Below are 21216 nucleotides of genomic sequence, written 5' to 3' on the forward strand. Positions count from 1 at the left end.
TATGTAATTACCATGTAAATCAGAAGTTCGAAACAGTTTTTTTTTTTTAAATTTCACCCTGCACCCTTACTGAATGGCGGCCATTTTTATTTGTAAGCGCACGGTGGTTTTACGGTGTGGAGACATTAGCAATGGTTTTTCAGTTTGGAGGCATTAGTGTTAATATGAACATTCTACACTGGTTTAAATTACAACATTGCAAATGAGATGATTATTTTTAGGAAAGTCTCCTCTACAACATTGTTTATTACCCAAAATACCCTAAATTCAAAAATAACCAGTGAAAATGACCTCCAAAGATTGGTACTGAAAATTTTGAAAATCCACTTTTTAGACCTAAAAATAACAACCAAGGGTTGGTTTATCATAGCGTATCTTTTTCTCTATTTACATATCATAGACTACTGCTCTTATATAGAGCAACAACAATGATAAACATTTCCTTAATTTTTTGTGAATTTTTAAAATTTGAAAAAATCTCTTTTTTTTTTTTTTTTTTTTTTTTTGTAAAGTTTGGAGCTAATTGTCTCTGATGGGACTGGATATAAAACTTTGATTTTTGCACGTTTAGTATATAATAGCAAAGTACTGTGAAAACTTCCACTTCCACACTGATATTTGCCGTGAACAAAGACATAAATTTTTGAGAATGGGCAAATAATTCACATTATACTACAACTGATCTTATGGCCATTGCCTAATTTATGTCTGATACTGGCTGGATGTAATCAGTTATTATCGAATTTAAGGTACTGAATTATATGCAAAAAGTCGCAAAAATTACTGAACTAAATATTTATAATAACTCGACAAGTTTAAAACATGTAATTTCAATTAACATAATTTTGAGATGCTGTGCTTCCTAAACCTGGTGGTGATTGTAAAGAACACTTACTTCTTCAGAGAGCTTTTGTGATACAGAATGAGATCTCCCAGTAGTTGTGGTAAGTTCAAGCCCTGAAAGTTTCCATAATACATTTTGAATTGGTATCTAAACTTCCTCACTAGTACATCTCTCGAATGACATTCTTGGGCCATCAGGGTGGCAAAAATGCAAAAAAAAACATTTTTTTCCCCAAACCTATTCTTTCAACCTGTGCAAGCCACCACTGTCCATCATACACACATGCCACTATGTCATTCAATGTTAAAGACGGAGATGTAATTTTACAGACACAATGATCCTCATAAATTTCAGTTTCTGGTGTTACATAGCATCGAACTAAGTTTTATGCAACGCCAAGGAATTTGTGGAATTGCCTTATTCTTTTTACTGCTATAGAGTTTTCAAAGTGCTGAAGTGTTGTTTTGATATGAAAATTCTCTCTTCTTTCTTGATGAGAAATAGGTGCTGCCTTTAATATTATCCTTGCGAAAGGTATACATGCCCTCTATTGAAAGAATTTGGTCTGTAGTCATTGTTTGTAGGATGGCATTACTCACTTCACATTTTGTTGTACCTCCTACTCCATCGCATATACAGGGTGTTACAAAAAGGTACGGCCAAACTTTCAGGAAACATTCCTCACACACAAAGAAAGAAAATATGTTATGTGGACATGTGTCCGGAAACGCTTACTTTCCATGTTAGAGCTCATTTTATTACTTCTCTTCAAATCACATTAATCATGGAATGGAAACACACAGCAACAGAACATACCAGAGTGACTTCAAACACTTTGTTACAGGTAATGTTCAAAATGTCCTCCGTTAGCGAGGATACATGCATCCACCCTCCGTCGCACGGAATCCCTGATGCGCTGATGCAGCCCTGGAGAATGGCGTATTGTATCACAGCCGTCCACAATACAAGCATGAAGAGTCTCTACATTTGGTACCGGGGTTTGTAGATAAGAGCTTTCAAATGCCCCCATAAATGAAAGTCAAGAGGGTTGAGGTCAGGAGAGCATGGAGGCCATGGAATTGGTCCGTCTCTACCAATCCATCGGTCACCGAATCTGTTGTTGAGAAGCGTACGAACACTTCAACTGAAATGTGCAGGAGCTCCTTCGTGCATAAACCACATGTTGTGTCGTACTTGTAAAGGCACATGTTCTAGCAGCACAGGTAGAGTATCCCATATGAAATCATGATAACATGCTCCATTGAGCGTAAGTGGAAGAACATGGGGCCCAATCAAGACATCACCAACAATGCCTGCCCAAACGTTCACAGAAAATCTGTGTTGATGACGTGATTGCACAATTGCGTGCAGATTCTCGTCAGCCGACACATGTTGATTGTGAGAATTTACAATTTGATCACGTTGGAATGAAGCCTCTTCCGTAAAGAGAACATTTGCACTGAAATGAGGATTGACACATTGTTGGTTGAACCATTCGCAGAAGTGTACCCGTGGAGGCCAATCAGCTGCTGATAGTGCCTGCACACGCTGTACATGGTACGGAAACAACTGGTTCTCCCGTAGCACTCTCCATACAGTGACGTGGTCAATGTTACCTTGTACAGCAGCAACTTCTCTATCACTGACATTAGGGTTATCGTCAACTGCACAAAGAATTGCCTTGTCCATTGCAGGTGTCCTCGTCGTTCTAGGTCTTCCCCAGTTGCGAGTCATAGGCTGGAATGTTCCATGCTCCCTAAGACGCCGATCAATTGCTTCGAACATCTTCCTGTCGAGACACCTTCGTTCTGGAAATCTGTCTCGAGACAAATGTAACGCGCCACGGCTATTGCCCCGTGCTAATCCATACATCAAATGGGCATCTGCCAATTCCGCATTTGTAAACATTGTACTGACTGCAAGCTGTTGATGCTACGTACTGATGTGCTTGATGCAAGTATTGTAGAGCAATGAGTCGCATGTCAACAGAAACACTGAAGTCAACATTACCTTCCTTCAATTGGGCCAACTGGCGGTGAATCGAGGAAGTACAGTACATACTGACGAAACTAAAATGAGCTCTAACATGGAAATTAAGCGTTTCCGGACTCATGTCCACATAACATCTTTTCTTTATTTGTGTGTGAGGAATGTTTCCTGAAAATTTGGCCGTACCTTTTTGTAACACCCTGTATTTTTACCATGCCATGAGGCAAAAAAGTACCATTCGGCCTGCAACCCAAAATCTACTTTGTGGTTGCAAAGATTTGAAAAACTCTTTTTGTTCTTGTATTGGCTACTACTTCCATCTGAAAAGTATGAGCTTCTCAACCTTGGACAACTTTTCTGTTATGTAATTTTCACATACTTTTGAAACATTCAGACGACCGAAATGTTACGTTCCCAGTAGTCACATAGAATGCAAATTGGAGAACTGCAAACTTCATCTTTCTCATTTCTGAAGTACCAAAGAAATGGATGGATGCATGCATGCTGGTCATTCACCAAGTGGTGCCCTTACATTTCATCCTGAACCACAAACAAAGTTTTCTGCAAAATCTCCTAGGACTATGTTTTCAGTTTTGTAAAGCTGTGCTTTTTTGTCCTGCAAGAACTTGCTTTGGATTTTAGAAACATAGTGGTGAAATAAAGCAGGCAGAAAGGAATATAAACGTCTGAAAAATGAGATCGACAGGAAGTGCAAAATGAAACAGATAGTAGAGCACTTGCCCACGAAAGTCAAAGGTCCCGAGTTCGAGTCTCGGTCCGGCACACAGTTTTAATCTGCCAGGAAGATTCAATATCAGTGCACACTCCGCTGCAGAGTGAAAATCTCATTCTGGAAGTGCAAAATGGTTAAGCAGGGATGGCTGGAGGACAAATGTAAGGATAATGAGGCATATATCACTAGGGGTAAGATAGATACTGCCTACAGGAAAATTAAAGAGACCTTTGGAGAGAAGAGAACCACTTGTATGAATATCAAGAGCTCAGATGGCAACCCAGTTCTAAGCAAAGAAGGGAAAGCAGAAAGGTGGAAGGAGTATATAGAGGGTCTACACAAGGGCGATGTACTTGAGGGCAATATTATGGAAATGGAAGAGGATGTAGATGAAGATGAAATGGGAGATATGATACTGCGTGAAGAGTTTGACAGAGCACTGTAAGACCTAAGTTGAAACAACGCCCCGGCAGTAGGCAACATTCCATTAGAACTACTGATAGCCTCGGGAGAGCCAGCCCTGACAAAAATCTACCATCTGGTGAGCAAGATGTATGAGACAGGCGAAATACCCTCAGACTTCAAGAAGAATGTAATAATTCCAATCCCAAAGAAAGCAGGTGTTGACAGATGTGAAAATTACCGAACTATTAGTTTAATAAGTCACGGCTGCAAAATACTAACATGAATTCGTTACAGATGAATGGAAAAACTGGTGGAAGCCGACCTCAGGGAAGATCAGTTTGGATTCTGTAGAGATGTTGGAACACGTGAGGCAATACTGACCCTACGATTTATCTTAGAAGACACATTAAGGCAAGGCAAACCTACGTTACTAGCATTTGTAAAAGCTTTTGACAATGTTGACTGGAATACTCTCTTTCAAATTCTTAAGGTGGCAGGGGTAAAATACTGGGAGCGAAAGGCTATTTACAATTTGTACAGAAACCAGATGGCAGTTATAAGAGTCGAGGGACATGAAAGGGAAGCAGTGGTTGGGAAGGGAGTGAGACAGGGTTGTAGCCTCTCCCCGATGCTATTCAATCTTATATTGAGCACGCAGTAAAGGAAACAAAACAAAAACTCGGAGTAGGAATTAAAATCCAAGGAGAAGAAATAAAAACTTTGAGGTTCGCTGATGATATTGTAATTTTGTCAGAGACAGCAAAGGACTTGGAAGAGCAGCTGAACGGAATGGACAGTGTCTTGAAAGGAGGATATAAGATGAACATAACAAAAGCAAAACGAGGATAATGGAATGTAGTCAAATTAAATCCAGTGCTGCTGAGGGAATTAGATTAGGAAATGAGACATTTAAAGTAGTAAATTAGTTTTGCTATTTAAGGGAGCAAAATAATTGATGAGGTCAAGTAGAGAGGATATAAAATATAGACTGGCAATGGCTAGGAAAGCGTTTGTGAAGAAGAGAAGTTTGTTAACATTGAGTATAGACAAGTGTCAGGAAGTCGTTTCTGAAAGTATTTGTATGTAGTGTGCCATGTATGGAAGTGAAACGTTAATGATAAATAGTTTAGACAAGAAGAGAATAGAAGCTTTCGAAATGTGGTGCTACAGAAGAATGCTGAAGATTAGATGGGTAGATCACATAACTAATGAGGAGGTATTGAATGGAATTGGGGAGAAGAGAAATTTGTGGCACAACTTGACTAGAAGAAGGGATAGGTTAGTAGGACATGTTCTGAGGCATCGAGGAATCAGCAATTTAGTACTGGAGGGCAGTGTGGAGGGTAAAAATTAGAGGGAGACCAAGAGATGAATATACCAAGCAGATTCAGAAGGATGTGGGTTGCGGTTTGCAGTAGGTACTGGGAGATGAAGAAGCTTGCACAAGATAGAGTAGCATGGAGAGCTGCATCAAACCAGTCTCTGGACTGAAGGCCACAACAACAACAGTGGCGACTTTTGAGATTTTCTAAGTTATCAATTAAACATTCGAAGTACTCTTCCTGAGATTGAACCACTGTTCCCTTTTCAGCCCTGTCACTTGTGACCCACTGTTTGAAGGTAACATAGTTGTGCATTTCGTCCTCAGATTCATTAAAAAATTCAAGAGGTTCCTTTATCTCACAAACTCATCATACAGTCATAACTGTTATCATCATAGACCATTAAACCTAGTAACTCTTTGCAGTTAACATCATTGAGTTTTGCACCTGCACTCATCAGTTTCACATTTTGATGATTATTAACACATTCGGAGTGTTTTTTCTTGTTTTGGTTTTAGGACGCAAAACTATTATGGTCATCAGCGCCCGGTCCGTGACTTACGAAACAGTAAAAACCGAAAATGGAAACCAGCAGCAGTGGGAACGAAACTCAAAAAATTGGAGAAACTAAAAGCAGAAGGAAGGCTTAAAAATCCACTACAGAAAAGGGGTTGGTTGTCCCCAAAAAAAAGCTTCAAATGACTGACGTCATTTCACTGGCACTAATAAACTCGAGAACGCGATCTGCCGAGCGCGTGTCATCTGCTAAAATCGACGATATATCAGGCGATAGCTGTAGATGGGAGCGTAACGGATTAAAATAGGGGCACTCAATTAAAAGGTATCTTACCGTCCACAGCTGAGAGCAGTGGGGACAGAGTGGGGGAGGATCGCTGCTTAAAAGATGTTGATGGCTAAAAAGACAGTGCCCTATCCGGAGTCTAGTTAAAATTACCTCCTCCCGACGATGCGTTCGGGAGGAAGAGGTCCAAGCACAGGGAAGAGCTTTCACGTCCCGCAATTTATTATGGGGGAAGTGTCGACCAATGTGCGTGCCATAAAAGAACAACACGACGACATAAAACGCTCCATAGATCGGCGAAGGGAATCGATTGAATAGCTGGCTGAAGAAGAGAGACTGCAGCCTTGGCCGCAATATCGGCCGCCTCATTTCCACAGATACCAACATGTCCCGGGAGCCAGAGGAACGCCACCGAAATGCCCCCCAGGTGGAGCAAGCGCAGACAGACCTGAATCCGGTGGACCAGAGGGTGCACAGGGTAAAGAGCTTGGAGACTGAGGAGAGAGCTGAGAGAATCTGAGCAGATAACATACTGTATCCGCTGATGGCGGCGGATGTAGTGGACAGCCTGGAGAACAGCGTAAAGCTCCGCAGTATAAACCGAACAATGGTTGGGAAGCCAAAATTGATTTGGGGTGTCGCCAACAATATAGGCACTCCCTACACCTAACGATGTTTTCAAGCCATCAGTGTAAATAAATGTGGCTTCCTTCATTTGTGCACATAGAGCAGCAAATGCCCGACGATAAACAAGTGAAGGGGTACCATCCTTGGGAAACTGATAAAGGTCACGGAGCAGGCAGATCCGGGGACGGAGCCAAGGCGGTGCTGTACCCAAAGTTGTCAAGAAGGTTTTAGGAAAGCGGAAGGAAAGGGAATGGAGCAGTTGACGGAAGCGGACTCCCGGTGGTAGTTGGGAGGAGGGGCGGCCTGCATACCCTACATCAAAGGTGGCGTCAAAAAAAATGTCATGGGCTGGATTAGCAGGCATGGAGGACAGATGGCTAGCATAACGACTCAGAAGGACTGCTCGCCGATTGGACAAGCGGAGGTTCAGCAGTCTCAGCATAAAGGCTTTCCAGAGGGCTGGTGTAAAAAGCTCCAGACACTAAACGTAATCCACGGTGGTAGATAGAGTTGAGACGACGAAGAATAGACGGCCGAGCAGAGGAGTAAACTATGCTTCCATAGTCCAATTTCGAGCGCACTAAGGCGTGATAGAGGCGGAGAAGGACCACTCGGTCCGCTCCCCAGGAGGTACCATTCAGGACATGGAGGGTGTTGAGCGATTGCAGACAGCGAGCCGAAAGATAGGAAACGTGGGAGGACCAGCACAGTTTTCTGTCAAACATAAGACCCAAGAATTTAGCGACGTCCGAAAACGGAAGGTTGACAGGTCCTAGATGTAAGGAGGGTGGAAGAAACTCCTTACGTAGCCAAAAATTAACACAAACGGTCTTACTTGGAGAAAAACGGAAGCCGGTTTCGGTGCTCCAAGAGTAGAGGCGATCGAGACATCCTTGAAGACGTCGTTCAAGAAGGCTGGTCCGTTGAAAGCTGTAGTAGATCGCAAAATCGTCCACAAAGAGGGAGCGTGAGACATCAGGAAGGAGACAATCCATAATTGGATTTATGGCAATAGCAAACAGTACAACACTTAGTACGGAGCCCTGGGGTATCCCGTTTCCTTGGGAGAAAGTACGGGAGAGAGTAGTGTTCACCCGCACTCTAAATGTGCGCTCTGCCATAAATTCGCGAAGAAAAAGGGGCAGCCGAACTCGAAAGCCCCAAGAGAACAGTGTGCGGAGGATGCCTGTCCTCCAACAGGTATCGTATGCTCTCTCCAGATCAAAAAATATTGCTACTGTTTGGCGTTTCCGGAGAAAATTGTTCATGATATAAGTGGGGAGAGAAACAAAATGGTCAACTGCAGAACGATGCTTTCGGAAACCGCATTGAGCAGGTGTTAAAAGACTGCGGCGCTCCAGCCACCAAGCTAAACGGCAATTCACCATACGCTCCAAAACCTTACATACACTACTCGTGAGAGAAATGGAGCGATAGCTACAGGGGAGATGTTTGTCCTTTGCAGGTTTCGGAACAGGAACGACGATAGCTTCCCGCCATCGTCTGGGAAAAGTACTGTCGGTCCAAATTCGATTATAAATGCGAAGGAGGTAACGCAGACTATGGGTTGATAAATGCAGCAACATTTGGATGTGGATACCATCCAGTCCTGGGGCGGAGGAGCGAGAAGAATAGAGTGCATGTTGCAGTTCCCGCATGGAGAAAACAGTATTACAGCTTTCGCGATTTTCAGAGAAGAAAGCAAGATGTCGCACTTCCGCTGCACGTTTCTTCGGGAGAAACGCTGGTGGGTAATTTGAAGAGCTCGAAATCTCAGCAAAGTGTTTACCCAAGGAGTTAGAAATTGCGACGGGGTCCACTAACGTATCATGCGCAACAGTGAGCCCAGAGACCGGGGAGAAACTAGGCGCGCCTGATAACCTTCGAATCCGACTCCAAACTTCTGAGGAGGGAGTGAAGGTGTTAAATGAGCTAATAGCTAATAGCTAATAGCTAATAAAGAATTTCCAGCTTGCCTTCTTGCTATCGCGGATGATGCGACGGCATCGCGCACGGAACTGCTTATAGCGGATACAGTTGGCCAAAGTAGGATGGTGGCGGAAAACGCGAAGAGCACGTCGCCGCCCACGTATTGCGTCACGACATGCCTCGTTCCACCAAGGAACTGGGGGGCGCTAGGGCAATTCGGAGGTGCGTGGTATCGAACGTTCCGCAGCTGTAAGAATAACGTCGGTAATATGTGTGACCTCATCGTCGACGCTAGGAAAGTGACGGTCATCAAATGTCGCTAGAGACGAAAAAAGTGTCCAATCGGCTTGGGCAAACTTCCAGCGTCGCGGGCGCATATAGGGCAGTTGAGGCTGCAGTCTAAGGACACATGGAAAGTGATCACTCGAGTGTGTATCATCAAGGGCGAACCATTCGAAGCGCCAAGCTAGCGGAACAGTACCGACCGAAAGGTCCAAATGAGAGAAATTTGTCGTGGAGGCAGACAAAAATATAGGGACCCCAGTGTTGAGGCAAACTAGATCCACTTGGTGGAAGATGTCTAGCAATAGTGAGCCACGTGGACAAGGATGTGGAGATGCCCAAAGCGGGTGGTGGGCATTGAAGTCCCCAACCAGCAAATAGGGGGGTGGAAGCTGACCAAGAAGATGAAGGAGATCAGTTCGTGCCATTGGTGTGGACGATAGAATGTGTACAGCACAAAGGGAAAGACGGACAGCGACAGCTTGGAAGGAAGTGTTTAAGTGGATTGGGTGATAACGGAGAGTATCATGGAGAAGAATCATGAGTCCTCCGTGGGCTGGAGTGCCTTCAACAGAGGGGAGATCAAATTGGACGGACTGAAAATGGGGGAGAACAAAGCGGTCATGGGGACGTAGCTTTGTTTCCTGAAGACAGAAGATGACCGGCGAGTAGGATCGTAAGAGGATCGACAATTCATCCCGATTGGCTCGAATGCCGCGGATATTCCAGTGGATAATGGACATAGGGTGAACAGAAAATGGAGGAATGTGACCAAAGTTGCTGTCAACTCAATGACTGCTCAGAACTTGCGACCGACAGCATGGAATGGCATTCAGCCGAAGGCAGAAGATCCTGATCCATAGGTTGTTCAGGAGCAGCTCCTGCCACCAGCGATTGGCCGGTTGATCGGCCGCCAGCAGTGCGCCTCGGCGACACAGAAGACAGCCGATGGCGATTTCCACCAGGTGGTGCTGTAGATGAGACACGCCTTGGCGGAGAAGGAGATGAACTGGGTTTCTTATTAGCCTTCTTGGAAATATGATGTTTAGATGATGGAGGAACCGATGGTTGTGAAGTTGGGGTACGTAAAAAATCTTCACGAGTATGCTCATTTTTCGAAGTCTTGGTGTCTTACTTTTGGGCTCGAGATTTAGCAGAACCCGATGAAGGGTGAGCCGTAGAGTGGGCAGGCAAAAGTGGTGAGGTTGAATGGGCGATCTTTGCGCTGGCCGATCTGACGGCCATGGCACTAAAGGTGAGGTCGCAAGTCTGCGAGGCCGCCTCCTTTGTTGGCTGAGGAGAAGCAAGGACAGTGCTGTATTTTCCTGTCTGAGGCACGGTGGGCTGTCTACTGGCGAATAATTTTCGAGCAGCAAAGGTCGACACCTTTTCCTTCACTCTGATTTCCTGGATGAGCTTTTCGTCCTTAAAAACGGGGCAATCACGAGAGGAAGCAGCGTGGTCACCCATACAGTTGATGCAGCGAGGGGATGGAGGTGGACAAGCACCCTCATGGGCATCCTTGCCACACGTAACACATTTGGCCGGATTGGAACAGGACTGGCTGGTGTGATTGAACCGCTGACACTGATAGCAACACGTAGGGTTTGGGACATAAGGGCGAACGGAAATTATCTCATAGCCTGCTTTGATTTTGGATGGGAGTTGAACTTTGTCAAATGTCAAGAAGACAGTGCGGGTTGCAATCATTTTCATGTCAACCCTTTTCATAAGTCTATGAACAGCCGTTACGCCCTGGTCAGACAGGTAGTGCTGAATTTCGTCGTCAAACAATCCATCGACGGAGCATGTATAAACGACTCCATGCGAGGAATTTAAAGTACGGTGCGGTTCCACCCGGACAGGGAAGGTGTGGAGAAGTGAAGTACGCAGCAATTTTTGTACCTGGAGGGCACTGACTGTTTTTAACAACAAGGTGCCATTCCGTAATCTGGCACAAGACTTTACAGGACCTGCAATTGCGTCGACACCTTTCTGAATAATGAAAGGGTTGACCGTGGAGAAGTCGTGACCTTCATCAGACCGAGAAACAACAAGGAACTGTGGCAATGATGGAAAAACTGTCTGTGGCTGAGACTCAGTGAACTTACGCTTGTGAGAAGACACAGTGGAAGGTGAGGAAACCATTGCGGAAGAATCCCCCATGATTACCGGCGTCTCCGATGGCGCATTCCTCCCTTGTGGGGGCCCTCTCTGAGGGCACTCCCGCCTTAGGTGATTGTTCACACCTCAGGTCACACCTCCCGACAAACGGATGGAGGGACCAATCGGCACTTTCGGAAGGTATCAGCTCGGGTAATCACCCCTCCCTGGGCCTGGCCGTTACCAGGGGGTACATACGTGTCCTACCTGTCTACCCGGGGCGGAGAATTACGTGTTACCCCGTCACTGGCTACGCACGAAAATGCGCGAGTCGGCCTTCAGACACGCACAGGGAGGAAGAAAGAGAAAGGAAAAAACAAAGAAAGGGAAAGGAAAGAAGAGAGGTCTCAAACGCCGCAGCGGAGAAAAGGGTAAAGAGAAGAGGTAAGGAAAAGAGAAGGACAAAGGAAGGATGAAGACATACAAGCAGAGAAGGCGAAGAATGCGTTACATTTACGAGCATCCGTCTCCGGACATAGGCACAAACCATACTCCCAGAGAGGGGGGGGGGGGGGGGGGGGAGGAAGGAAGGTATGCAGCCCGGAAAGGAAGGAGGGCCACATTAGCTCGGGGTCCCGTTCTTGCTACACACATATCCACAAAAGAGTTGTGTACCCCCTGGGGGGACATTTGGAGTGTGTTCCTGAGGAGCCTATTCAAGATGAAGGCTGCAAAATTTGACATTCCAATTTTGCATTCAGCATGAGTATTTTTGAAAGCTACATAATGTTCATTTAAATCTGACAGCCCTGGTCATTTCTGCCTTTCTTACTTTGACTCAATTTATAAAACCTCTATTGCTATCTCTGCGACCCAGGCACCTTCTCCTGTTCTCATCATCTTCAAAAAACTGCCAGATCTTTTCAATTGTTTCCTCACTGGTAACTACTCCTTTCTTCTTTCCTAAAACTGGTACAATGCTCTGCTCCTTCAGTAATGTCTGGGGTAAATTTAACCAAAAGATCAGAAAAATTGAATTTGTGAATTGTTTTTTCTCTTGACTGTGAGTCGGGGAGCAAACCTAAAATTTTAACTTTTACTTCTTTAGGTGTCACTGAACATTTACTTTTGAATTTCTCAATTAAGCTCAAATATTCGGTGTCCGATGATTCTGGAGACAGGTTCTCTTCTTTGTTAGAATCACCGTTGGCATCTGCATAATTAAATCATGATTCTAAGTCTTTTGTAATTTTGTCTGAAATTCTTTGTACCTCACTTTCAGTAGCTGCTTTTCTTTTTCCACTACTCCACTCATTCATTTTCAAAGCAGGGGATACTTCTAAATTAGAACAAGCAAGATCCAATCTGCTAATAGTTTCCTCATTAGAAATATAAATGTCATTAACAAGTTTACATGATTCTAGTTCTGGATTCACGGTAAATATTTTTGAACAGCAATTTGAGCACAGGGAATTTCCAGGAATCACATTAAGTTTCACTCAAAAAGCAGTTTTACTTGCACTTAACATGGACAAATGTTCAAATTTTATTCCCCTCAAACCTTTAATAACGAGCATTTTTTCAAAAATTGTAGCTGTACTTCAGAATATATTTTTTTCTCATGATACAAACTGACAATACAGAAGAATTTACTCGTAATGCAAACAAAGGTTGTCTAAATTCCAGAAAGTCATTAACATTTTTTAAGTTTTTTGAAACTGAACAATAAACTGGTTTATGACTCTCAATCTATCTATCCAACAGAGTACCATTCATCGATTTTATCACACTCCAATTACTCTTTCAAATTTATTTATTATTAAATTTTAAAATTGTTTTAGTTAACATCTTCAACTTTTTTAGTCCTGTCTTCCTCAGTTGCGTGTAATATTACGGTATATTGATAATTTTTACTTGTGGACCGTCTGACAGAAACTGAATAAAACACAATTTTAGTGCCATATGCTTTTCGCCTTTATTTTCTGCAAGGCATCATCAGTGGCCTGGAATATGTACATATGTTAGCTATTTAATTTACATTTTTGTCACTGTTCATATAGGTTACAAACAGTTCTGGTGGTTGGTATTTCCTATGAAGTAGTAATGTTTTGAACTGTACTTACATGTTGGGTGGACAATTTCTTACATATTACGCTCCCGTTGCATTTTTGGTGTTGTTCTTCTTATGAATGCCAAATTGCGGTTTTATTCCACATTCCACAGCACTATGAATGGAATGCTTGTTTCAATGCAATGTTTTGGCTTCTATTGCCGACTGTCAAATGTTTTTGCCAAAGATCGAATGTTATTGCCAACTTTCGAGTGTAATTATTGAAGTATCTGTGATCTGTTCGTGTATGCATTTGTGTGTGCGTTTGTTTGTGTGTTTTTTGGTGTGTTATAATTTTTTTATTTTTTATGCTGTGTCCATGTGTGTGTGTGTGTGTGTGTGTGTGTGTATTTTGGTGTTTTTTTTGGCTGTGTGTGTGTGTGTGTGTGTGTGTGTGTGTGTGTGTGTGTGTGTGTCCAGATGGTGTGGGGAAGAGTTTTCTTTTTGTGTTTATACAAAATTAAGGAAACATTTGTCACTGTTCTTGCTCTATATAATGCTAGCATTTTATATCTAAATAGAGAAAAAATGCACTCTGATAAATCACTCCTTGGTTATTTTTGGCTCTAAAAAAGGGATTTTCTAAATTTTCAGTACCAAATTTTGGAGGTCATTATGACTGGTTATTTTTGAATTTAGGGTATTTTAGGAAATTAACAATGTCACAGAGGAGTATTTTCTAAAAACAGTCAACTGCAATGTTTTAACTTAACTCAGTGCAGAGATATTCTAATTAATGGTAACATCTCCAAATTGAAAAACCGTTATGTGGTTACAAATAAATATAGCCGCCTTTCAGTAAGGGTGCAAGATAAAGTATTATTAAAAACTGTTTTGAACTTATCAGTTATAGGGTAATCACATATAAAAAATCAAAATATTTAAAAATGCTCAAGCAACCCTCATTGGATCATTTCATATGGATTGACCCAAGAACAAAAGACAAGAACGAAATTATTTCATTCACAGGTTGTCACTGTGCAGGAAATACGGGCAATGCCAAAATCGGATCATTTGCACTGTAAAACTATACCCCATTTTAGAGAGAAAGGGGTAGAAAAAATCATGCCAGATTATTACTGTAAGAAGAGAGGAAATGCACTGTAGTAATCAATATTTATCACAAGTTTATATTCTTAAATGGGAGTAGAAGCGAGAGTGAATGTGTATAGCTCAACACTTCATAGCAAACATAAATACATGCTTCTGTTGACAAATGGACAAAAAATCCCCACACAATTATTTGATTTTAGGAAACAGTATGAACGTAAGATTAGTTTAAGCATTTTTTACTGGATCTTTATACTTACGTACTCTGTTGCCTATAATTATTGTCTACCACTGCATCACACTACGTTTCTGAAACCTGGTAACCTATTACAAGTCCTTAGAAACATAAAACATGAGAAATGTGCTGCCAACTTTCTACAGTTCTTAAAAGTCACAAATTTCTTTTGCCGTGCACACTCCCATTTGTAAAGCAAGACAGGTACTCGCTAGATGCCTCAGTCAACCACTCAGTTCACGCGCCACCGCCACACAGTTGCTACTATTGCAGCGGACGATGGGACGGGACGGGACGGGAGGGGGGGGGGGGGGGGGTGCTGTGTCAAACCAGGTACAGAGCTGAGAGCCGATTACTGTCAGATACATATCACACACACTGTGGATGGTGACCAAACTGAGGATTTCTCATCAGGTCAGATGCAGTACATTATCTCAGATGAAGTGACACACACAGAAGGCTTGTACCAGGAAGCCAGTTGAAGCTGTTGCTGTTCACATTGCATTTTAAATGCCTGACAGATGACATGAGTTTTTGCAGTTGATGTGGTTATCTACAATGAAGTACTATTTACCATATCATCTAAGAAAAGTTTCACAAATATCCAGGGAGATTTTACAATGGTTGCAAAGATTATCATATTGCTTTAAATCTTCAGAAAAGTATAATTACGCACTTCACACAAAGGACAACAGTAGTATCCCATGACTACAATACTGATGACTTACAATAGGAATCAGTTAATTCTATATCTATATCTACATGGATACTCTGCAAATCACATTTAAGTGCCTGGCAGAGGGTTCATCGAATCACCTTCACAGTTCTCTATTATTGCAATCTCGTATAGCACGCGGTAAGAATGAACACGTACATGTTTCCGTAAGAGCTCTGATTTTCCTTATTTTATCGTGGTGATCATTTCTCCTTATGTAGGTCTGTGTCAACAAAATATTTTGCATTTGGAGGAAAAAATTGGTGATTGGAATTTCGTGAGAAGATTCCGTCACAACGAAAAACGCCTTTCGTTTACTGATGTCCAGCCCAAATCCTGTATCATTTCAGTGACACTCTCTCCCATATTTCGCAATAATACAAAACGTGCTGCCCTTCTTTGAACTATTTCCGATGTAGTCCGTCAGTCCTGTCCGGTAAGGATCCCACACCGTGCAGCAGTATTCTGAAAGAGGATGGACAAGCATAGTGTAGGCAGTGTCAGTAGATCTGCTAATAAAACACAGTCTTTGGTTAGCCTTCCACACAACATTTTCTATGTGTTCTTTCCAATTTAAGTTGCTCGTAATTGTAATTCCTAGGTATTTAGTTGAATTTAAGGCCTTTATATTTTACTGATTTATTGTGTAATTCGTACAATTACCTGCATGTTACCATTTGTAGGCATACACAATGAAACAACTGTACAGGCTCAGTTGTAGATGAGCCAGGGGGCAGACTGATTCATCGGCAGAGTACTAGAGAAACGCAGTCAGTGTGTAAAGGAGGCAACTTACAAATCACTTATTTGCACCATTTTAGAATACTGCTCGAGTGTGTGGGACCTGCACCAAACAGGAGGAAGAAGGGCACCAGGAACAGTCACAGTTGGGAGAGCATCACAGAAAAGCTGAAAAATCTGAATAGGCAGGCACTTCGCAATAGACTGATTATCCATCAAATGTGTTCTTACAGAGTTTCAAGAGACAACACCAAGTGAAGAATCTACTAATATACTTCAGCCCTCTACGTATCACTTCCACAGGGTACACAAAGATGAGACAGGACTAATCTTAGTAAATACCGAAAGGTTTTTAAGCAGCCGATCTTACTACGACAGGACAATTGTAACTGGAATCGGTAAATACCTCAGCGTAACTGTTTGTGGGGATACAAAATGAAATGGTCACGTATGCTCATTGGCAGCATGAATGGGCACAAGTTTGTTTGCCCAAGGGATAGCATCACAGATAGAATGGAAAATGAAGGATGAGACACCGATTATGTCTCGAAAACCTATTTACAAAGTTTTGAGGACTAGCATTAATGGCAGCTGTATGAACGTACTGCAGCCCAACACGTCTTACTCCTGTTGGGACAGTGAAGATGAGATTAGATTAACTGCTATGTGCAAACAGGCACTTAAGCAATCAGTCTTTCTGCACTTCGTACCCAAACTGAATGGGAAAAAAATGTAATATTCAGTCGAGTACCCCCTGGCATGCATTTCACATCGGTTTCGAGAGAACAGCTGTAGGACAAGATGTATGCATCAGCTCCATTCCCGAGTGAACAGAGGTCTGGCATTCGGCTTGCTGTGTAATGAAATGCAGGATTGCAGACAGTATTTGTGACAGAAGTGGGAATACCCCAGCCTTACCTCAGACGGGCACTCCTCGACAATCCCACTGTCCGAGTCCCGGCCCCACTCCTCTGCCTCATACTTCACTGCTGTGTTTAGCGCAAACTGCAAAAAAAAAAAAAAGAAAAAAAAAAAAAGAAACAAAAGCAAAATTCACTCCAGAAAAACTATAAAACTATGACAACACTGCTGGCCGCTACTTACAGTTAGGAGGCAACATTCTTACATGGTGCGCTGAAAATTGTAGTTAAAAGTGCTGTTGGGTGATTGCTTTTTTTTACTTTTTTTACATATTTATCAAAAGTTGAAGAGGCTATTGTAGCAGCCATTGAGTTAATAGGGTTCAACCAACTGCAGATTGTGGCATACATTGGAACAAATGATGCCTGTCGTCTGGCTTTCGAGGTCATTCTCGGGTCACTGCAGCGACTGACAGGGAAGGTTGAGAAGACCAGCCTTGCACATGGAGTTTCAAAGAAATTCACCATTCACAATATTGTCTCCAGATCTGATTGTGGCCCTTCAGTTCTGATTTGAGTGGAAGGACTGAACCACAGACTTTGAATGTTGTACCACAAGTCAGGCTGCCACTTCCTGGACTTGCGTCATAAGGCTGTGAACTGTAGGGTCCCCTTAAATAGGTCAGGTGCACACTACACATCGGAGGCTGCTACTGTGGTAGCTGACTGTGTGTGGAGTGCACACAAGGGTTCTTAGATTAGGCAACTCTCCATCCAACCCAGATAACACAGCTGTGGGAAATCCAGAAGTATCAGTGTAAGACTGAAAGAAATGACTCTCATAGGTGAGTTTTACAATCCTAATAGTAAATCACCATAGACAGCATTCACAAGACAGTACCAGAATTTGAAGTGGTCGTGAAAAGCAGTGAAGCTCCCATAATACTAGGTACAGAAAGCCGACAAACCTGAAATTGATAGTAGTGAGATTTGTGCAGAAAATTTAAGCGTATACTGAAAGGATAGGCAAATGGGAAATGGAGGTGCTGTATTTGCCACAGTAGACAAGTAACTCAAATGGATCGAGACAGAAACTGAAGCTGCATGTGATATTGCTTGGGCAGGGGTGGGCATAAAATGATAATTAGATCATTCTATTGCCCACGAGACATGTCTCATGAAATAATGGAGAAAACATCAGTTCACTTGTACCTAAGTTACCCAATAATACTGTAATCATCAGTGGAGCCTTTAATCATCCAACAATTAATTGGGAAAATTACAGTTTAATTAGTGGTAAATGCGAGAAGACATCGTGTGAAACTTTACAAAATGCCTTCTCTGAAAGCTACTTAGAATAGATGGTCAGGAACCTCACTCATGATGGAAATATATTGGATCTAATGGCAACAAATAGACCTAACCTCTATGAGGATGTCCACATCAACACTGGTATCAGTGACCATGACACAGTTGTGGCTACGCTGATTACCAAAGTGCAAAGGACAATTAAAACAAGCAGAAAGATATATATGTTCTGTAAAACAGATAAAAAGTCAATAGTGTCATATCTCAATGAGAAATTTCAAAAGTTTCAGCACAGGGCAGGAGCATGTAGAGGAAACCTGGCTCAAGTTTAAAAGAACAGCAGACAGTGCACTGGATAGATATGTACCCAGAAGAACAGTTCACAGCACTAAGCAACAATGAATTTGCTACTGGGTGAAAATAACACAAGTAAGAGAGAGCGCTGATTTTGATTTTGCAATCAGAGATGTTGCAGGGCGTGTGGATTTAAAGTCATAGGTGAAAGCCTGTACACAGATTAATATGTAGCTGCATCAATGAGCCGTGTTTGATATACGATTGTGTGAATGTGTATTCTCCAGGTTCCTCTGATTTATGTGTCTGTGGAAAGATAAGTGTGCAGTAGTACTAACAAATAGGCAGACTCTGACAAGTTCTAATTAGTCCGTGACAAGTTCTAACTTGTCCGTCAGCTACAGCATGCAGGCGGGTTCCAATATTTTGTAAAATTAGTCCCTGTGCAATTTCTCCCGTTCGTCCATCAGTCTGATTCAGAGGTGACTAGAGAGTAGTTTGTGCTAGTGTGGTTCTCTGTTTTGTTAATCAACAGTCACAGTAACATGCATTTAAGTGATTTCGTATAAGAGAATTTGGTATCTCATGATTTAGTAAATGAAAGATGAATAGGTTGAGTTGTGTGAATTGTCTGGACTGATTTTGCTATATCTGCAGCATGTTTACGTAAAATCTGAGATCAAACAAAATCCAGGACTCCTCATTTCTGTTGCAACGTCTACTACTCCTGCTTAACCCAGTCGTTAAATGGTAAGCGAAATCGAGTGCCTTTTACTTTTCCCACAATTTGGTGGGAGCAGAAAGATTACCACTCAGATTAATATTTCTGCCTGACCACCCTCATATCCGGGTACAGCAGGAAGAACAAGTCAAAAATAGTGTACACAGATTGTCAGTCTGCTCTGAAGCCTGTGGCGAATGGAACAGATTACCCAGTACCAATTCCTCCTCCATTCAATGCAAGGAAAAACGAAGAAAGTGATACTGAAGGTAATGATAGTGATGCCGGAGCTATGGAACTGTTGGGTTCCAGACTAAAGGAGTGAAGAGATGTACAGTTACGCATTCTCGAGATTGTCACATGAAATTCACAGCATGTCGAACATGGTGTTGTGATGTGACGTGACATGACAGGACTCGTAAAAGAACTAGATAACAAATACGCGGTGGAGGACTGGAGACTTCTGGTGACTCTAGCTTGAGCAGTCTCAAAGATGAACTACTACACAATGTAAACCACAAACCATCAATTCCTATCACTCGTGCCATGGGAATGAATGAAACCTAGGAAACAGTTAACACTCTCTTGATGCTGGTAAAGTACTCTGAGCATAACTGGAACACTTGCGGTGATTTGAAGGTTGTAGCCCTTCTGTCAAGATGGCAGACTGGGTATACAAAGCTCACTTGCTTTCTTTGTCTGTCGAATAGTCACGATGACAAGAATCATTACATAGTGAAAAATGGAGCACCCAGAAATTTACCAGTAGACAGATGGCACATTGTTCAACATGTGCCTCTTGTGGATATTAATAAGATTTACCTTTCTGCACTCCATATCAAACTGGGTTTTGTGAAACAGTTTGTTGCAGCGACGGATAAAACAAATCATGATTCTCATTACCTAAAAGGCAAGTTTGGAAAGATTTATTTATTTATTTATTTATTCTTTGCCCATGGACTCCAGCTGAAAATCCAGCTGACAGTATTGGGTGTCATACAATAGGCTATTAACATCAAACCCGGTTTGGTTATACATAAATATACAAATGATTAAACAAAAATAGTCTATAAGCATACAAAGGTATTACATGTTTCACATTATATATACACACAAATCCAAACAACATACAGAAATGATAATTTTTAAAGGTACATTTCAGTAATGATATAACATATTTAAACACCATCTTAGTATTCACTCACACTGTATATACATTTCTCTGTGAGATATAGTTTCAAATGATTTTTAAAACATTTTAGGTCTGTTTCTTTTTTAATGATTTTGCCTGCTTCTTCAGGGGCAGTCATAGACAGTTTTAGATTTCTGTTTATCATTTCCTCTTGTACCGTGTTTGTGTACATCTTTATTTAGGAGGTGTTTATCGCTTGACCTTACTGCCATTATGCTTTGGTATATGTACAGTGAATATACTGTCATAATATTATAGAGTACAAAAGCTAGCCTACAGGTCTGTCTTGGTGGTATTTTTGCAATGCACCTCACTGCCCTTTTCTGAATTGTGAATATACTTTTTTAAGTAGTCAGCTTGTGCACTTCCCCATATATGAACTGAATAAGACAAATGGGGGAAGACAAGTCCATAATACACTGATCTGAGGACTTTATCATCCACAGTCTTTGCTGTTTTATGCACGATGAAGATCTGTTTCTTTTTTTTTTTTTACCCAGTGCATCTATGTGCTCCCCCCATGTCAAATGTTTGTCTATTGTAGTTCCTAGAAAGTTTGTGCTGGTTACTTCTTTAATAGTCTTTCCATTTATATTAACATTTATATTATAATTTTCACTATGCTTGGTCTGAAATACTACATTCATTGTTTTAGACTGATTCATAAACAGGTTGTTTTGTGTTAAATATTTATTTGCATTTTCGATATTCAGGAGTGCTTCCTTCTCAAGCTGCTCCTTTGTGTCAGCTGTGCAAATTGTATTCTGATTTATATAGCTAGGGAAGTAATTTACGTAGAGTATAAATAGTTTCTGATCTGTAGTTTGCTATATTTCCCCCACTAGTATGTCTGATTTGTGTGCATTGTTTCCTATTTGTAATGTATGTCATAGCATTTTCCTCTAATTCCATACTGATATAATTTCATCATTAATTTTGAGTTGTTCACACAAT

The 21216-nt window shown here is 41.9% G+C and overlaps 1 protein-coding gene across 1 annotated transcript in view; it reads right to left on the bottom strand.

The window, feature by feature from the left end:
* The window catches only part of LOC126263621 (ras-associated and pleckstrin homology domains-containing protein 1-like), a 453221-nt gene that overhangs the window by 317809 nt on the left and 114196 nt on the right, over positions 1-21216 (bottom strand). Inside the window, exon 5 of the mRNA XM_049960707.1 lies at positions 16806-16892. Coding sequence (XP_049816664.1) covers positions 16806-16892 — 87 coding nt within the window. The remainder of the gene's footprint in view (positions 1-16805; positions 16893-21216) is intronic.

This window comes from Schistocerca nitens, chromosome 6 (genome assembly GCF_023898315.1).
Source record: "Schistocerca nitens isolate TAMUIC-IGC-003100 chromosome 6, iqSchNite1.1, whole genome shotgun sequence".
Classification (NCBI taxonomy): Eukaryota; Metazoa; Arthropoda; class Insecta; order Orthoptera; family Acrididae; genus Schistocerca; species Schistocerca nitens.